This window comes from Dicentrarchus labrax, unplaced genomic scaffold (assembly GCF_905237075.1).
Source record: "Dicentrarchus labrax unplaced genomic scaffold, dlabrax2021, whole genome shotgun sequence".
In the NCBI taxonomy this organism is placed as follows: domain Eukaryota; kingdom Metazoa; phylum Chordata; class Actinopteri; family Moronidae; genus Dicentrarchus; species Dicentrarchus labrax.
In genome coordinates, this window is record NW_026136705.1 from 17,238,624 (window position 1) to 17,255,317 (window position 16,694).

At 41.8% G+C, this 16,694-nt stretch overlaps 3 protein-coding genes across 3 annotated transcripts; 2 read left to right on the top strand and 1 right to left on the bottom strand.

Moving 5' to 3' along the window:
• Nucleotides 1-354: 354 nt before the first annotated feature.
• LOC127364567 (F-box only protein 39-like) lies at nt 355-4,813 on the top strand. The gene is made up of 6 exons (XM_051402199.1): nt 355-827; nt 907-991; nt 1,932-2,237; nt 2,585-2,809; nt 4,344-4,520; nt 4,615-4,813. Exons 1-6 carry the CDS (start codon nt 355-357, stop codon nt 4,744-4,746), a joined length of 1,398 nt encoding a protein of 465 aa, XP_051258159.1. The 3' UTR covers nt 4,747-4,813.
• Nucleotides 4,814-5,495: 682 nt separating this feature from the next.
• slc25a1a (solute carrier family 25 member 1a) lies at nt 5,496-10,628 on the top strand. Its single transcript, XM_051400920.1, has 9 exons — nt 5,496-5,930; nt 6,476-6,583; nt 6,686-6,785; nt 7,428-7,566; nt 7,698-7,782; nt 7,900-8,004; nt 8,233-8,348; nt 8,423-8,496; nt 8,586-10,628. The coding sequence occupies exons 1-9, from the start codon at nt 5,687-5,689 to the stop codon at nt 8,698-8,700; spliced, it is 1,086 nt and encodes a 361-aa protein (XP_051256880.1). The 5' UTR covers nt 5,496-5,686; the 3' UTR covers nt 8,701-10,628.
• A 549-nt stretch (nt 10,629-11,177) lies between these two features.
• nle1 (notchless homolog 1 (Drosophila)) lies at nt 11,178-16,330 on the bottom strand. Its single transcript, XM_051400919.1, has 13 exons — nt 16,211-16,330; nt 15,396-15,557; nt 14,685-14,905; nt 14,385-14,464; nt 14,205-14,281; nt 13,975-14,072; nt 13,352-13,544; nt 13,049-13,184; nt 12,884-12,930; nt 12,594-12,796; nt 12,259-12,418; nt 12,106-12,176; nt 11,178-12,000 (listed from the first exon to the last, which is right to left on the bottom strand). Exons 2-13 carry the CDS (start codon nt 15,531-15,533, stop codon nt 11,988-11,990), a joined length of 1,437 nt encoding a protein of 478 aa, XP_051256879.1. The 5' UTR covers nt 15,534-15,557; nt 16,211-16,330; the 3' UTR covers nt 11,178-11,987.
• Nucleotides 16,331-16,694: the final 364 nt, after the last annotated feature.

Sequence of the window (16,694 nt, forward strand, 5' to 3'; positions counted from 1 at the left end):
AAGTGGTACCAACTGTTGGTAGGTGTCAATTAATTTATTTGTGTTTTTATGTTTGCAAACCAGATTTCTTTAAAGATTTAATAAAATTCAATGATATCAACTCAATTCAAATAAAGTATTTTGAATTGAACTGAATGGGGAACTCAACTCAGAACTGAATGCTTGTGAGGCCACAATAGAACCCAATAGAACATTCTGTGGTGGTCATATTTTGGAAATATTAATAAAATCTGTGGAATTAACCACTCACACAGACAGCTGTATTTTTTGACAGCTCCAGTGATAATACAGGCTACAGCAGCCCCTCTTGAAATCCAACACTTAACCATACTCTCTGGAATTATTCAAACAAAAATGGATGAGGAGTTTGTCCCACTTCGAAACAGAGAAAACTGCAGTCAGGAGGATGGTTTTGCTGGAGCTGATGAGGACAGCGTAGAAGAGATGGAAGAAGAGGATTCAGATCTCAGTGATGAAGGTTATAAGTGTGGCTCAGAGGGGGAGAGCGGCTGGGGGTCACTTCCTGATGTGTGTTTGAGGCAAGTGTTTGGCTTTCTTCCTGACACTGATCGCTGTCGTGCAGACCTGGTATGCCATCACTGGCACCGTGTCATGCGCTCTCCTTCTCTCTGGCGCTCCCGCTTCTTCCACTTCAATGGACGGCTGTCTAAATACAAGCAGTCTGAATACTGCTCTGCTGTGGCCTATGCCCGTTCTCTGGGAGTCTACCTGGAGAGGCTGGAGGTGTGTGTGTGTCCTCCACGTAGGTGCTTGGTAGCCCGGCGACTTGAGCTAGCCATCAGCGGGTTGTTGTCTGAGCTGACCAGGTAAAGGAGTGTAGTTCACCCAACACACAATTCAGCACCTCAATAACTCCCCAAACTGAGCATTGTTTTGTCTCCACAGAGTAAATGCCCCCCTGCAGCATTTGTCCCTCGTAAGGCTGGAGTTGGATAGGACCTCCTGGACTTTAGGGCTCAGGAACTCTTTAGTACACTGCCTGATTCTCTTCCTCCGCAGAGGATCCTCAAAGCTCACATCTCTTTGTCTGAGCGGGATGCGAAACTGCATGCATCATGTGAGTGCAACGCCAGTCAAAATATAATGTATCAGCAGATATGTCACCGCCACGGGTGCTTCACCAAGATGCCAGTGGTAATGAAAAGATAAGTCAGATCTCGTCAGTTGAGGTCTGGAACTTGAGGTGTGTCAGTGTACTGAATCATCAGTTTACAGTGAAGATCTCCACACTGGTGACTGACAATGCCACTGACTGCTCATTCATTATTTACAGTGTTACATTCTGGAAAAAAGCTTGCAGAAATACAGCAATATCCACAGACACAATCAAGATGCAATAGCCCTGTTACAGATATGGTGTTTGTTGAGCTACTAACATTATAAATAGTGTTCGTTTTGAAGGGATTGGTACCTGATTCTGTGCAAGTCCACCTTAAATCCAACATGCCACTCCTTCTGCACCAACTGCACCCCAAAGTCCTGAAAATGTTTTTTTACATTAACTTAACTTCTGTGTATAATTTATCATCTTCTGCATAAAGTAATATATACATTAGTATAATATTTTAGGACTTTGGGGGTTTGTAATGTGATAATATGATTTCTAGGTGTAAAAAAAAGAACTACATAGTAACTACAAATCTTATAACTGCACTAATCTAAAGGATTTAAATCAGCAAAGTGATTCCACAATTTCCACATATACTTAGTAATGTTTTATTTTTTAATAATTTGAATAATTAAGAATTTTTTGAGCTGTGTCTTGAAAGTAGAAAGGTACTATTGTGACAATGTAATGTTCATTGTGAATCATTAAACATCCACCATTAACCTGTATTCAGTAACAACCATATTAATTGCAGTTTTTAAATATCTGCTCTGTTTCTGATTCCTGATCCTTTAACCTCTAGGGTCTGGACCTGCTCACTGCCCTGTCATACTCTCAGAGGCGTCACTACCCCCGGTGCTATATCTTGTCTCTGGATATAAAGGGATTCTTTTCTGCTTCTGTGCACGCCCACCGTAACGCCACCTTGCAGCTTACGATGTCCCGCCTGCAAGGCCTCACCAACCTAAACCTGAGTTACGCCTGCCTGTCTGATGAGCTGCTAGCGGTTCTCCAGCACAGACGCAGGGAATGGAGACGCTCAAGCAGAGAGGGGAACACCTTGCAAACATTTTCACTGTACTGCACTTTGAATGAGCCCCATCGACAGGTAAGAACGAAATAAATGTAATTACTGGACTATCCTCAACAAAATCAGTTGGTTGAAGTGCGATGGCACCAAGGTTCAGCTTTGGGGAACAGAGTGCAATGTACAAAGGCACATATGCCTGCATGATCCGTACAGTGAAATCATTTTGTCAACTTATCCACTAAGTGAAATGTTTCTCTTGGCGGGACAGTAGTGAAGGTGCTGTGAGATTAGTGTAAAAGTCTTGGGTGTGAGCACATGCTGAAATGGCAAAAAGTGAAGAAAAAAATAAAATCCCACTGGTGAAAATAAGACCCCCTCAGGTTTCCTTTGTTAATTGCTGTCTCTGCTTCATCCTCTCTGTCAAGGTTGTGAGTGGTGGCTCATGGGCAACATTGACATCAAGCTGCCCAGACCTGAAAGTCAAGCTTACGGTGGACCAAGTCATCAACACTAACTGGCTTGCAAGGATACTGCTGCCTGAGATTCCCCTGACTGAATATACCATGACAGCTTTCTACTCCCCAGACGAAGTCTGGAGCGCCAAGCCTCTCCTCTGTTACATGCTGCCTCAGTACAGAAGCAGTCTGAAGGTCAGGGTGCTGAGCAGGCACTATTTTAGAGAGCAAAGCGTAGAGAGATGGTGTTAAACTGAAGAACATGTGAAACATTTTTTTATTTTATTTGCTGAAGTTTGGAGGTAAAAAGTTTAAAGTAGTTCTCTGTATGTTCACAAAGAGATCTCTTGTTAGTCACAAGTATCCATGTCATCACATCTGGGAGGTGCTGATCTTCTTTAACAATATCAGTTGGTCTATCTGTTCACCACTTGGGTCCAGACTCAAGTATCCCAACAATTATTTATTTAATGGATTGCTGTGAAATTTCAAACATATATTCATGGTTCCTAGAGGATGACTCCTACGGATTTTTGTGATCCTTTGACTTTCCCCTAATGCCACTAGCAGGTTGCCAGTTTTGGCTTTTAAGTGAAATGTCTCAATAACTATTAGACGGCTTACCATAAGATTTGGTACAGATGTTCATGCCCCCTGACTTGTCTTCTTGTGCCACTGGAGTTGACATTTGTGTTTTTAGTGGCAGGTCTGGGTGGATTATTATTATGAAATTTTGTTTAGATGGTGTCCAGAGGGTAAATTCTAACGCCTTTGGTGATCCCGTGACTTTTCCTCTGGCGCCATTAGCAGGTCAAAGTTTCACATATCCTGTGAACTATGTCAACATCTGGATGTATTTGTACTAAATTGTGTTCCTCTGTCTCAACAACTATTCGACGGATTGCCATGAAGATGGGTACACAAATTCATGTCCCCCTCAGAATTAATTATAATTATAATTAATAATTAACGAACCTCTGACTTTATATTTAGCGCCATTATCAGGTCAAAATTTGACTTTGTCCAATATTTTGGTTTATGCCCAAATGGTCTTAAAAACTAATGACATTCCCATGAGCCTCAGCTTTACTGTCATTGTGATTGATTTGATTAGCTCAAAGCACCACTGTGCCTAAGTACAGCCACACAGCTGCTAGTTTAAATATAACTGATTTCACCACACCGAATGCCACTGAACACATTTTTTGGCACAAAATTGAATTCTTGACCTTAAAACACTAGCTTTTTCCAGAGCTTTCAACCGCATCTCACTGACATGCTGAGATGCAACTGAAAGCTCTGATAAAAGAGTCGATTGGTACGATTTTTTTGTGTTACCAAGTCTTGAATCCTGACACCAAAGCTATCTGGCTGGGATGGATTATAAAGATAAACAAGCAAAAATAGCCACACCATTTGGTCATTGGACAGTTTGTTTCCTGTTGCTTTATTGGTGTACTGGATTAACTGGATTCAACAACAGTGTTTTGTCACAATTTGTTATCTTTGTTTTAAATAGAGGGGCAGATGATGAATTAAGTTTTATGGATATTTTAAAGTCTATACAGCACATTTTAAGGTAGTTATAATGAATTACAAGTTATGCTGGGAGCAAAGAACACAGCAGGAAATAGTGCTGTGGAAAAGAACCAATTAACTTCAATCCAATTAGAACCTCAAAACAATGTGAATGAGTGTTGTAGGTAATCTGTATCTTATCTGTCCGTAGCATTTGACCCTGGACCTGAGCAACTGCAGTGACTCGCTGGATGAGGAGCTGTTGGAACTGGTTAAGGTGTGTGAGCGTCTGGAGCAGCTGAGAATCTGGGCTTTCCTGGAAATCAGCACTGTGGAGAGGCTGCTGCACATCAGACTGACACAGAGGAGCTTACTCAACAAGATCAGAGTGAGAAAAAAAAAAGATCAATACTGCCAGAATCTGCACATGTATCGTAATATACAGACCATGATAATGCTTGTGTTGATCTTTATGTCTTCAGGTGAGAATCTACTCAGTAAACGACGACATCGGAGAACAGGAAGACCAGCTAGAGGAAATATTGTCTTCCCACCCGCATCTCCCTCCTGAACTGGAGTTTTATGCTATCATATACCCCTTTGTTGATCAGTGATCACATGCAAAGTTGACAAGTGCATACTGAAAAAATAAAAAAACATTAAGCATGAAGCCTTTGTCTTACAAATCAATTAACCAAATGAACAATAATTAGTCATTTTAGTTTTGACACTGACTGACTCCGTTCCTGTCTGTGTTTTTCTCAGGGGGGTGGGGGTTGTGGGCGTGTGTAGAGACACTGACCTACTTTCATTGTAAAGGGTTATCGGGGAGGCGTGTTTGTGTGTGTGTATGCTCTGGCATGGCCAGAGCACTATTTAAGGGAACAGGGATTAAGAGCCCATAGCAATATACTAAACTCTTGATTGCGTGGCTTGTGACACACAAGGCTTTTAAGGTTTAAGGTTTTAATCTTATTAATTTAATTTAATTATAACAATATTATTTGGCTCTCACAGTAAGTATTACAGTACAAATCACTGTATTGTGGTATCTCAATATCCCTCCATTATTATATAGGCCCACTTACTCTGCATACTTGTACAATGAATATGTGTGTGCGTGTGTGTGTGTGTGTGTGTGTGTGTGTACTTTTATATATATAAATATTCAATGTACAGTTAATTCCTATTCATCCCTCACTCTTTACAGACTGATGCAAACATTTATTAGATCACAGAAGACGAAGTGTCTTCTGAGAAAATTTATATTTATATATATTTTAAAGAAAAGGTACATAATATTGTTGTTAAAAAAAAACAAAAAAAAAACAGCATCCTGCACGTTATAGGTCGCCAAAAATCATGCAGAGTCACATGACATGAGTTATAGCATTAGGCAGCATGGTGAGCCAATGGCTTGCCCCATCACCTGACCGCTATTTGAATATTGATGCTCCCTCGGCCGTCACATTGGTGCGCCTTCCTGTGTTGTTGTTGTGTGACATTGCACATCACCAAAGTGGGAGATTCCTGTAAACAGCACCGACGACCAAAATGTCCTCGCTGCTGAAGCCGTTTTCGGTGTGTGAGGGGCCGTGCGAGAGCGGCGGTGTCAGGAGAGGATGCCCGAGCTCGGCTCCCGATCAGCCGCCTCCATCCCGGCGTCTGGCCGCCGCCGCCGCGGCGGGGCTGGGCTCTCTGCCGGCCCACCAGCGGTCGTACGCGCTGAGGAGAAACCTGGCGGCTGCTGCGGTCGGAGGGAGGAAAATAACGCATCCAGGAAAGGCCATTCTTGCAGGTTGATTTGCAACGCAAATATTCATCCCGCAGATTTCCCGATGTCATAGTCGCCTATTGCTTTCTGCACAGCGCAGCCTAATCTCAGTCTGTCGCCCATTAAGGCTATCCATGCAGAACTGGGTCAAAACACACTCAGCCAGCAGTGATATTACAACAGTTATAGGTGTATTCTCCTTTATTCATCTACTATTGCGCTCAGATAATGATTATTATTCATTTGAATTAATCTAAAGACATCTATAAAGATGCTGAAATGTTTATGCTGTGTATTGAATAGAGTATATTCAGTAGCTGTCAGCTGTTCTTTCTAGCTCAATATGGGCACTGCTGTGTAATCACACCACATTAGCATTTAATTAAAACACAAAGATATGTCAGGAATGAGCTAGCATCAGCACCACCCTGCAATTCAGGGTCCATCTAATCTTTTTTTTTACACTAAAATAGAAATGCTTGCAAGTTCCTCCTGACAGAACATTCAAGAACAATCCTGCACAGTGAGTCAACGAATCCAGACAGCAGTGTTTCTCTCCTCTCACTCAGGTGGCATTGCAGGAGGAATAGAGATCTGCATCACCTTCCCTACAGAATATGTCAAGACCCAGCTGCAGCTCGATGAGAGAGCCAACCCGCCGCGATACAGAGGGATTGGTAGGTCACTGGGACAAGAGTGACTGCTGGCTGACTGCAGGTTTGTGTGCTAGTCTTACACTGGATTACTCACTCATGGATGGTCTGTGTGTTTGTGTGTAGGGGACTGTGTGAAGTTGACTGTGCAGGATCACGGACTCAGAGGGTTGTATCGAGGTCTCAGCTCCCTGCTCTATGGATCAATACCCAAGTCTGCAGTGAGGTGAAGATGCAAACATGATATACTGTGGCTTTTACTCTACAGATTTTTATGTAAAAAATATTTATTATAGCCTAAAAAAACAGAATGGAGCTGCAACACATTTGGTTTATAGCATCACAGATCAGCAGGGTTGCAAACTCGGGATTAATTTAACATTTCTCTGTACTTAATTTAAAGACAGACGCATTTGTAGGGCTGCAATGATGATGATTATTTAAAATCTGCAAATTATTTTCTCAAATTATTGACTATTGTTTGGCCTATAAAACATGAAAATGGTATGGTAAGTTCTAAGAGCTCAAGTGGTCGCATCAAATGTCATATTTTTTTCTCAAACAACTGTCAACCTAAAATCTTTAATTAACTTTAATGTTAAGAAAAGAAAAAATAAGCTCATTCTCACATTTGAGAAACTGTTACCATCAAATCTGTTTTTTTAAGGATGAGTCAGTTATCGAGATATCAAGTTATCATTTTCTAACCAATTAATCAACTATACCACTGCTTACTTACTGGAGCTGGTTTACTGATACTACAGTTACTACTATACTTCAGTTATTTGGATTACAGTGGAATCTCTCCTATTGTTGCTTATTTTGACCCTAGTTATTCTTGAATGTATCACATTACCACATTTCACAGGTTTGGCACGTTTGAGATGCTCAGCAACCCGATGCGAGATGCCACCGGTCGGCTAGACAACACGCGGAGCCTTGTGTGCGGTTTAGGGGCAGGTATAGCAGAGGCTGTCCTGGTTGTCTGCCCCATGGAGACACTCAAGGTCGGTGGAGCTGGATGCTGTTACACATCTCTTCTACTGTAGAGAGCTCTTTCCACATCTGTTTGTTTCATATTTTATTCATAATGATCTGAATGGACCTGATGAAATTAAGTTCTTCGCTCGTCCCTCAGGTGAAGATGATCCATGACCAGTGTTCACTCAGGCCTCGCTACAGAGGCTTCTTTCACGGAGTCAGTGAGATTATCAGAGAACAGGGTAAGACGATAGCATGGATCAATCAATTGGCTACTGGTAATGATAGCTGAGTCTGTAACTGCCAATATGCATGTGGTTTGTGCTCCATGATGAAACACATCTGTCTGACTCATTTAGGTGTGAGGGGGACGTATCAAGGTCTGACAGCGACTGTGCTGAAACAGGGATCCAATCAGGCTATCCGATTCTATGTGATGAACTTGCTGCGCAATTGGTACAAAGGTGAGACAGCGTACTTACTGCAAAGACACAAAATCCAATGCCTCTGTCCAATTGATTAATGCATAGTCATCCTTTATTGATCCATGCAGAATAATTAATTCTCAGCATTTGACACATCCTAAGTAATAGGAGGAGTGGGCAGCCACTGTGCGGCGCCTGGGGACAAACTCCAGATCTAAGAATTAACCTAACATACATGTCTTGTATGTGTTGGATTTGGTCTGTAAGGTGATGATCCCAGACGAGAAATGCACCCAATTGTAACAGCGATGTTCGGAGCGACGGCGGGGGCTGCCAGCGTCTTTGGAAACACGCCTCTGGATGTGGTGAAGACCAGGATGCAGGTAGGAAACACACCCTGTGATGATTTTAATTGCTGTCATCCGGTCTGCCATTTTAAAGACACTCTTGTTTGTAGGGTTTGGAGGCCCATCGCTACAAAAACACAGTGGACTGTGCCTTCCAGATATTAAAGCATGAAGGACCACAGGCGTGAGTAACCCTGATCCTGATGCATGCTGTGTATGTTTCACTATTACAGACAGGCCATATAACCCCATCTTATCTTGTCCTTCCCGTAGCTTTTACAAAGGAACAGTTCCCAGGCTTGGCCGGGTGTGCTTGGACGTGGCCATAGTCTTTGTCATCTACGAGGAGGTAGTCAAACTACTTAACAATGTGTGGAAGACCCAGTAGACAGACCAGATGGGTGACTGAGGTCCAGAGGGAAGCACAGACCAGTGCCTCATTGCTACGCACAACTGAACACCTCTATTCTTTGTACTAGCTCTCTGCATTGCCCTGAGCAGCATTTCATCTTCATCAGTTTCCACTCTATTACATAAATGAAATGATTTGCAGGATGTATCCTGAACACGGTGATAAAAAAAAGTGAGTGGATGTAAGCTCAGTTTAGCATTGCTCTTCTTACTTTCTTGTGGTCAGACTAAGGCATCAAGAGGAATTATTTTATTTTGAAGGAGACAGGAAAAGGCAAAGTGAAATGAAGTAATGAAATGTGTTATTCTGTGCGCCTGACCAAACTTGTAGACTCAATTTCTTGAGTCTTATTACCAGAAACATTATTTAGAGAAGAAACACACATATTATTAACCAAAGGTTCAAATTAGAGAGAAAAATAACTTGAGTAGGTTAAAAAAGGGACCTTATTTATGTCTGATGTTTTAACTTTAAATGACTGTTGTTACCGTACATGTTGTAGAGTGAACACTTTGTACTGAAACCATAAATGTGTCTTTCAATTCACTGAGTACTTACTATACTGAGCGAAGAAACAAGAGATGCTACTGGAGACAAACAATCTTGCCACAGTACTTTAAAATGTCCGCGCAGTACTTCAACACATCTCGGTGTTGTAATTGCTTACTTGACTGTGCTTGTGGTCTCATCGCACTGAAACATTCACAGTATTTACTGGCTGATGATTAACCTTAGATACTGTTCATTGTGCTTTTTGTGGCTGCTGCTGATATCAAGAGTATGGCTGCATGAATCCTTTGATGGCTCCTCGAGGCTATACGAACCGGTCTTGAGTCGGTACCTATCCGGCAGATTGTTAACAAGTAGCTGTTAAGCACATGTTGTAGGAAACAAATCCACATGTAGCACAACCTTCACATGCAGTCTTAAGAGTAGGAGATGCGAGTCGGTTTATAGTTAGTGAAAAGTTGCTACATTTTCAACATCAGACAAGCATGTGAAGGCTTTATTTGGAAATATATGACCAGTAATGCTTTGCTCAGAGCCTGAGTCAGGCTGCTGTTTCCAAGCAGGTGCAGCCTGAAGTATAAAAGTGAATCCAACAACAGTAAACATGTCCGACTATGTAAGCCATGTGATTTCAATGAGCTTGAGCCTTCGGTGGTTTTCTCATGCTTATTGATTCACTCATCAAACTGTCCTCTTGTCTGATATTATGCCACTTTAATATTATTTGTTTACCTCAAGCTAATTTGCTTTGTAAGCTTTTTGTATGCTGATGAAATTGTATATTTGCCATCTTTAAATGCACTCATTCTTGTCTAATATAGTGTTTACATGTGTTGAACGACATTACAGGGACAGTAGATATGTCAGAGGCTTGATAACAAATAACTAGTGTGTAAGCAAGGCTTGGTTTTGATTGACCCAGTGGCACCATATAGCCTTGCACAGAAGCCTTTTACTCCTCTTTGCCAAACTACTTCAGTATAATCTAATGTTATAACCCTGATAGCAGCAAATCTTTATTACATTTTAAACCAAGAGCATCAGAATATTGTTTCATTTTTATGTCTCTAGCATTTTGTTTTCATTAACACACATTTTTACTGTTTAGACTCTTTTACTTGTTTATGCTTTGCTGATTTTCATGAACAGGCATGTGTATCTCGGCGTATAGCATATCAGACTCGGTGTGATCATTCACATTTCAGAGGGTCCCGTTGAGCAGAGGGAAGGATTAATTTGTGTTGAAGAAATATGTTGGTATGACATCAGAAAAGAAATATTGTTAAAAAACATCAGTGCTCCCAGTATGCTTTACTGTACATGATCATATGTGGAAGCCCTTGATGAAACATATTAAGACCTGGTTTCAATAAACTTGTGATTAATAAACCTGATCTGTGTGACCCAGTGGTGTTAAGACATCAGATAATTTAAATAAATGGATTTACTCAGATGTGGAAACAATTGTAGGACATGGGTGTGTGTGACTATAGAGAAGGGACAACGTTTATTTCTTGCCTCTTCTTGTAATCAACAGGAAATATTCTTATTACTTACAACCATGATGGCTCACTGAAGCAGCACCTAATGTCAGCTGTAAGGGGGACGGCAGAGGCAGGCCTTTATCTTATCCCTCACACTGACTTCAAAGTTCCCGCTAAGTAAATTTTAGCTCTAGCAAATGTCCAGTAACATGACATCAGTGGACAGTTTAAAGTGGCCACAGAAAAGTCAAAAGTTTATGTATCTGAACTGGATGCAAATAAAGATAAAACTGCTACTGGCAGAATTTCTTTAGTATTAAAACAAGTACAAAAACATTTATCTGTATAGTGACAAACAGAAAATAGAATCTATTATTAAACTAAATGGAAGAGTATGAATTGATATCAGGCAGGTGATGTAAAATACAATTTATCTGGTTTGGCTTGACAAGATAAAAATTGTGCTGTAAATATTTATTCAAATTAAATATTCACAAAGCCAGTTATATACAGAAAATACAAACTGGTTATTTTAAATGATGAACCTGGTTATTTCCACAGTGGGATCTGAGAGTTCTGGTGACACTTGGCTTCCCCTCAGCAGCGAAAAGAAAAATCAGCAGGTTGAAGCTTTGCTGATTTGCAGGACAGAGAAGATTAAAGGCTGAAGGAGCAGGGCGAGCGCAGTCGGCATTAACATCACAGAGGAAGGTATTAGCACTCCCACCTGTTGCCCCGCCGGTCCACCTGTCACCTACAGTTTATAGTTCATCTTGTAAGGCTTAAGGTAAGGAAGGGGACACTCCTGCTGAGAAATGCATCAGTTTTCCTTATGTGCTGCTTAAATCCTGTGCATCTCATTTTATTTCTTCAGAATATATTCTGTAATCAGAATTTGAAGCAGTAGGTTATGAATTCATTTTTAAATAAATAACCTTGTTTATGGTTTCTGAATGTGGGTGTGGAACTATAACAAGGCTTTCAACTTATAAGTTCTTTACACGTCGGGGCCCCCCAATGTGTAAAAAACAATATGTGCATGAACTCAGCTAAACACTTTTACAGTGTTACATTGTTAATATTCCCACAGGTGTTTCCAACTTTAAGAGGGCATTTGCATCATTACAGGACCAAGACTTCTTTGACACGACGCCATTGTTGACTGTAATTAAGCCAAATGGAGCCTCCCTCGCTCCAGCTGTCAGGCTTCTTGGCAGCAGAAGATGTGAAATTATCTGTTGAAGTTAGGAGAGTGGAAGACAGGTGTGGCTATCTTCTCCATCTGGGAAAGCAACACAAGGAAATAGGTTTAGGTTTGTGTAAACGCAGTTAGCTAACTTTAACTGATAGAAAAAGATAAAAGATGATGTCTTGGCATTACACTCACATTCTGAGACACTTGTCTTTCCCGCCACTGGCTACTCTTTGTCCATCGGGACTCCAGTCCACCGCATAAACCTACACGCACAAGAAACAAGGACAAAAAATTACAATCCACACACAGCTATCAAGAAGGAGGACGTATTCCCCCTTTACTCACCTCATCAGCATGGCCAGGTAGGTCCATGTTGAGCTTCCCAGTCTTGATGTCCCAGACTTTAAGTGTGCTGTCGCTGCTGCCACTGACCAGCAGCCTGCTGTCTGCAGACCACGCCACTTGATACACGGACGCCACATGGCCACGCAGGGACATTAAGTACCTTTGGATGAATGGACAAGCAGGCAGAGATATAGGTACACAGTGACACACACATACAAAAATCTTAGGCCTACAGCACCTTCTCCTGGACAACAGTGGGATTACACATAGATTCATTTATGATCTACTAGACAAAATTAGCTTTGTTGTTCTTAGTGGTTGAGAGGTTTTCTTACTTTCCAGTGCGTCCATCCCAGATTTTAATGGACTTATCGAATGAGGCAGAGGCGAGGAGCCTGGTGTCTGGGGAGAAAAGCACCTCGTTGACCAGAGCGCTGTGGCCAGTCATCCTGGCCAGAGGCTTCTTGTCTTCTGCAGGGTTCCACAGGAACAAGGTGAAATCATCTGAGCCAGACACCAAGCGCTCTGGAGCTGAACCCTGCAGCACGAGAACAGGAGTGAAGGCACAGATACAAGGGAGGTACAGACTCGGAACACATCAGTACAGAAGACAAACAGTACTTACCCTAACTTTATTATATCTCTGCAGAGCTTGGTTCTTCAGTTCCTCCACTGGGGGAAAACAAAATGCTTGTTAGATGAAAACATCCTCTTGCAAACATCGTCAAGATGTCTTCATCGTTTTCCTCGACACCTATTGTGTCCCAAAAGAGTGTTACATAATTCTTACATGATCCAGTGAGGTCCTGGGGGTTGATAGTGGCAGTTGCGGGTTCAAAAGCTCCAGTGCGCAGGACGTAGTCTGTGCTGAGAGCCAAGGTGTTCACCCAGTGGGCGTGACCCTGCAGAGTCCTGCACTGGACACCCTATACACACACACACAAATATAAATAGACACACATTAAGTTTTGCTTTGACATGCAGATGTCTTCCTCTCAATCAACTCAGTATGTCCGCAAAGATCAACATTTTCTGCCTCAGCCACACACACAAACACACACACACACACACACACACACACACACACACTTACATCTTTGGCTCTCCAGACTTTGACTGTTCTGTCCTGGGAAGAAGTGTATAGAAGTCCATCTCCTCCCCACTTCACACAGGTGACTGACTGAGTGTGTCCAGTCAGGATTTTCTCACATCGCCCCAACACAGTGTCCCAGACTCTTATTGAGCCGTCCTTTGAGCTACTGGCTAAGTACCGACACTCTGGGTTACTGAAGAGGAGAGGGAAGGGGCGGATCAGAGAAAATTAGAGCATAATCTTTAAGTCCCAATTCAAAATCAATTTGTTAGCATGCAAATAACTACAACTTCCACGAAAATGTCCATCAGCACTCTCTTCTAAACTCTGTTCTCTAAAAAGATATACACGGTTCGCTCCTCTCTGTCCTGCCGTTATTACTGACACGTCTGAACTATCCACGGCCCCTCTACTCGCATCTTCTGTTGAAATGGTGAAATTGTAGTATTTATGCCTGTGTTTTTCCTAATGTGACATGTCAAAATGGCCAAAGGCCAATAGTTGTTGTACTTTTACAGTTTCACAAGTAGAAGTACAGAGGCTGCATCTGAATGAGAGTTCATATCAGTAGTAAAATAGGCGGCAACGAACAGAAGCGAGAAAGTTACGAATTGAGCGCTTACAGATGGAGAGGTTCCCAGCAGAGCCATGTGATCCACTTGGTGTGTCCTGTCAAAGTTTTCCCCATCTGTGCCCCTGTCACAGGATCCCACAGACAGATCTACTCAAACAGCACCAGAAAAGAAAAGAAATGAAAAGATAAATACACCAAAGTTCATGGGATACATCTTAAAAACACAGATCAGAAGTGTGTGTGTCTGTGTGTGTGTGTGTGTGTGTGTCAGAGGCTCACCTGACTGTTCTTGCACCCTGAAGCCAGCTTCTTGCCATCAGGTGACCAGGCGATGCTCAGTACCCAATGTGTGTGTCCTGAAATAAAGTAGAATACAACTCAACAGGTGTATACAACCAGTAAATCATTTGTATCTCGATGCACAGCAGATCATGCTGCCCTACAGAAGTGACCTGATACCTCTGGCAGTGTGGTGAGGGGTCTCAGTCATCAAGTCCCAAAACCGCACTGTGGTATCACCTGAACCGCTGGCCAGATATCTGAAACAAACCCAGGGGTGTGTCTTCATCACAAAATGTACAGTTTGATTCCCTCTGACTGTTGTTATATCATCAGGAGCAGTGTGTGACAGCTGCCTCACTGAACTGCTTCAGAGCTGCTGCTGCTGCCAGCCCTATCTTTCTATACCGAGTTGCATTTGATAAATACAGTACAATGGAAAAAAGCACGACAAACAAGCCCTGTTTCAGAGTTACTCACTTGCCGGTGGGGCTGAAAGCAGTTGAGATGACAGCCTCTGTGTGTCCCTGCAGTGTGCTGGTACAGCGGGCCACAGCTCGAACCCTGAACACGGCCTGAGGCTGGTACACCACTGGCAGAACTTGTTCTGTCTCAACCCCAAGAGCCTTCACACAAGACCCCAGACTGGACACCACCTCAGCCTCTCCACGCACAAAAAATGCCAGAGGCACTGGCTCTTCCTACCGAAGATAACAGCAAAAAAACAATACAAGATATATTCACTGGATTTTGAAGCTTTATAATAGTAACTGTGCCTGACAGAGGTTAAAACAAAAACCAATGTGTGACATGTGAGGTCTTTGAGAGATGACGTCTTTGTAGGTGTTTGTGTCTTCTAAAATTCAGGAATAAGGACATCTCCATTCGATTACTTGAATACCATTATTAAAATATGGGGTTTGGGAACTGTATTTCCACTGTAGCATATATATATATATATATATATATATATACACACATACATACATACACACACACAGTAATATTAATTTCACAGTTAAAATGAAAAACTGTGGACTCTGAAACACTGAGACACACACTTTTATTTTACACATAAATATTGTAGATGTGGATAAAGTCTAACATAAGACTGAAACTCTTTAAGTGCACAGGTGTACAGTATAATCACAACTTAAATTCTATATTTATGTTGTATAATATGCTGGTTACCTTCTGCAGCAGCGCATTGCAGACCAGTTGCAGTTTGTCCGGGGTGATGTCCAGGGGCACATCAAAAGGTGAACCCAGAACTTCCCCTTCCTCATCCTGAAACTGGATCAACAGCCGCTCCACGTCCTCACTCGTCATCCTCTGTTTGGTTTGGATCCAAATCTAACAAAAAGTTATACTTATTTAATGACGTAATAAAGTACATAAGGTTGATAATATCTTTTAGTTGTTGGGAGATTTCTGGCTGTTCCCTGCTGTAAAATATTGAACTTATTTTGGTTGAAAGAACACATCCAGTCCCAAATAAGACAGTAAAAGTGGATAGATCATGTTTATAAATGGGATCATGGATGCTGCATCTCTTAAAGTCCAAACCATGATGTTGGATTTGCATCAACACATATTTTGCACAACTGTCCCTATGATGTGTTGTCTTTTCTCACTTTTATAATGAAGGCAACATTACAGCTAGCTAAACTAACCAACAAAATGTCCCTAATGTTAACTCACTATCGTTACTTTAGACATCCTGACAGTGTAGGGCCACGTTTAACATCACTATTACACACATTTGGACCAAATCCTACCTCCTGAAATAGACTGTTTTTACTTCCAGCTAACTTAGCTTATGTCAACCACAGTCTATCATGTCAACCAATGAAGCTAACGCTGCTAGCTTGCTGTTAGCCAGCATTTTGGACCCATAGTTCCTCGCAGCAGCGATCACAGGACAATAAGATAACCGTCGATGTTTACACAACACTGTACACTTTTATATGACTCTGGATTGGCACGTACATGCGCTAAAACTTTACCTTTAGCGAGGAAACGATGTGTTAAAGCTCCCCACGTGTGTACCACCGAAGAGCCTCTGGTAGGGAGATGTTCCTAAAGCCGGAGTTGTCACGTTGGTCAACGGAGTCGCGCAATGAATTATGGGAGAGTAATGAAGGGAAAGGAACAACCGTGATTAGTTTCTCTGACAGATTGCCGCGTTGCTTTATACTCTTCTTCACTTTCCCTCCGCTGTTCCTACAGTGGGACGTTTGAGCTTCACTGTGCAGAATGATGCATGTGCAGAGTTTGACACTAGAAGGATGTTTTCTCATTAATCTGCTAAAAGTGGAAAGTTTCTATGTGCTTATTGAAAATTGTATTTACTTTTTTTTAATTTAACATTTGTGACATCACAGATAGTTTATAAAAGAAAATCTGGTCCACTATGCAACTTCTACAAGTGTGATGTAGAAACTTGAAGCCACCGTTGCGCATACACAGAATGGAGTTTACAGTGAAGTA

Coding starts and splice junctions, on each gene's coding strand:
- slc25a1a (XM_051400920.1), top strand. CDS start 5,687: ATGTCCTCGCTGCTGAAGCCGTTTTCGGTGTGTGAGGGGCCGTGCGAG. Junction 6,584..6,685: donor GCCGCGATACAGAGGGATTG/GTAGGTCACTGG, acceptor GTTTGTGTGTAG/GGGACTGTGTGAAGTTGACT. Junction 8,497..8,585: donor AAGCATGAAGGACCACAGGC/GTGAGTAACCCT, acceptor TCCTTCCCGTAG/CTTTTACAAAGGAACAGTTC.
- LOC127364567 (XM_051402199.1), top strand. CDS start 355: ATGGATGAGGAGTTTGTCCCACTTCGAAACAGAGAAAACTGCAGTCAG. Junction 2,238..2,584: donor TGAATGAGCCCCATCGACAG/GTAAGAACGAAA, acceptor CTCTCTGTCAAG/GTTGTGAGTGGTGGCTCATG. Junction 4,521..4,614: donor GCTTACTCAACAAGATCAGA/GTGAGAAAAAAA, acceptor TTATGTCTTCAG/GTGAGAATCTACTCAGTAAA.
- nle1 (XM_051400919.1), bottom strand. CDS start 15,533: ATGACGAGTGAGGACGTGGAGCGGCTGTTGATCCAGTTTCAGGATGAG. Junction 14,465..14,684: donor GCTTTCAGCCCCACCGGCAA/GTGAGTAACTCT, acceptor GGTTTGTTTCAG/ATATCTGGCCAGCGGTTCAG. Junction 14,073..14,204: donor CAGGGTGCAAGAACAGTCAG/GTGAGCCTCTGA, acceptor CTGTTTGAGTAG/ATCTGTCTGTGGGATCCTGT.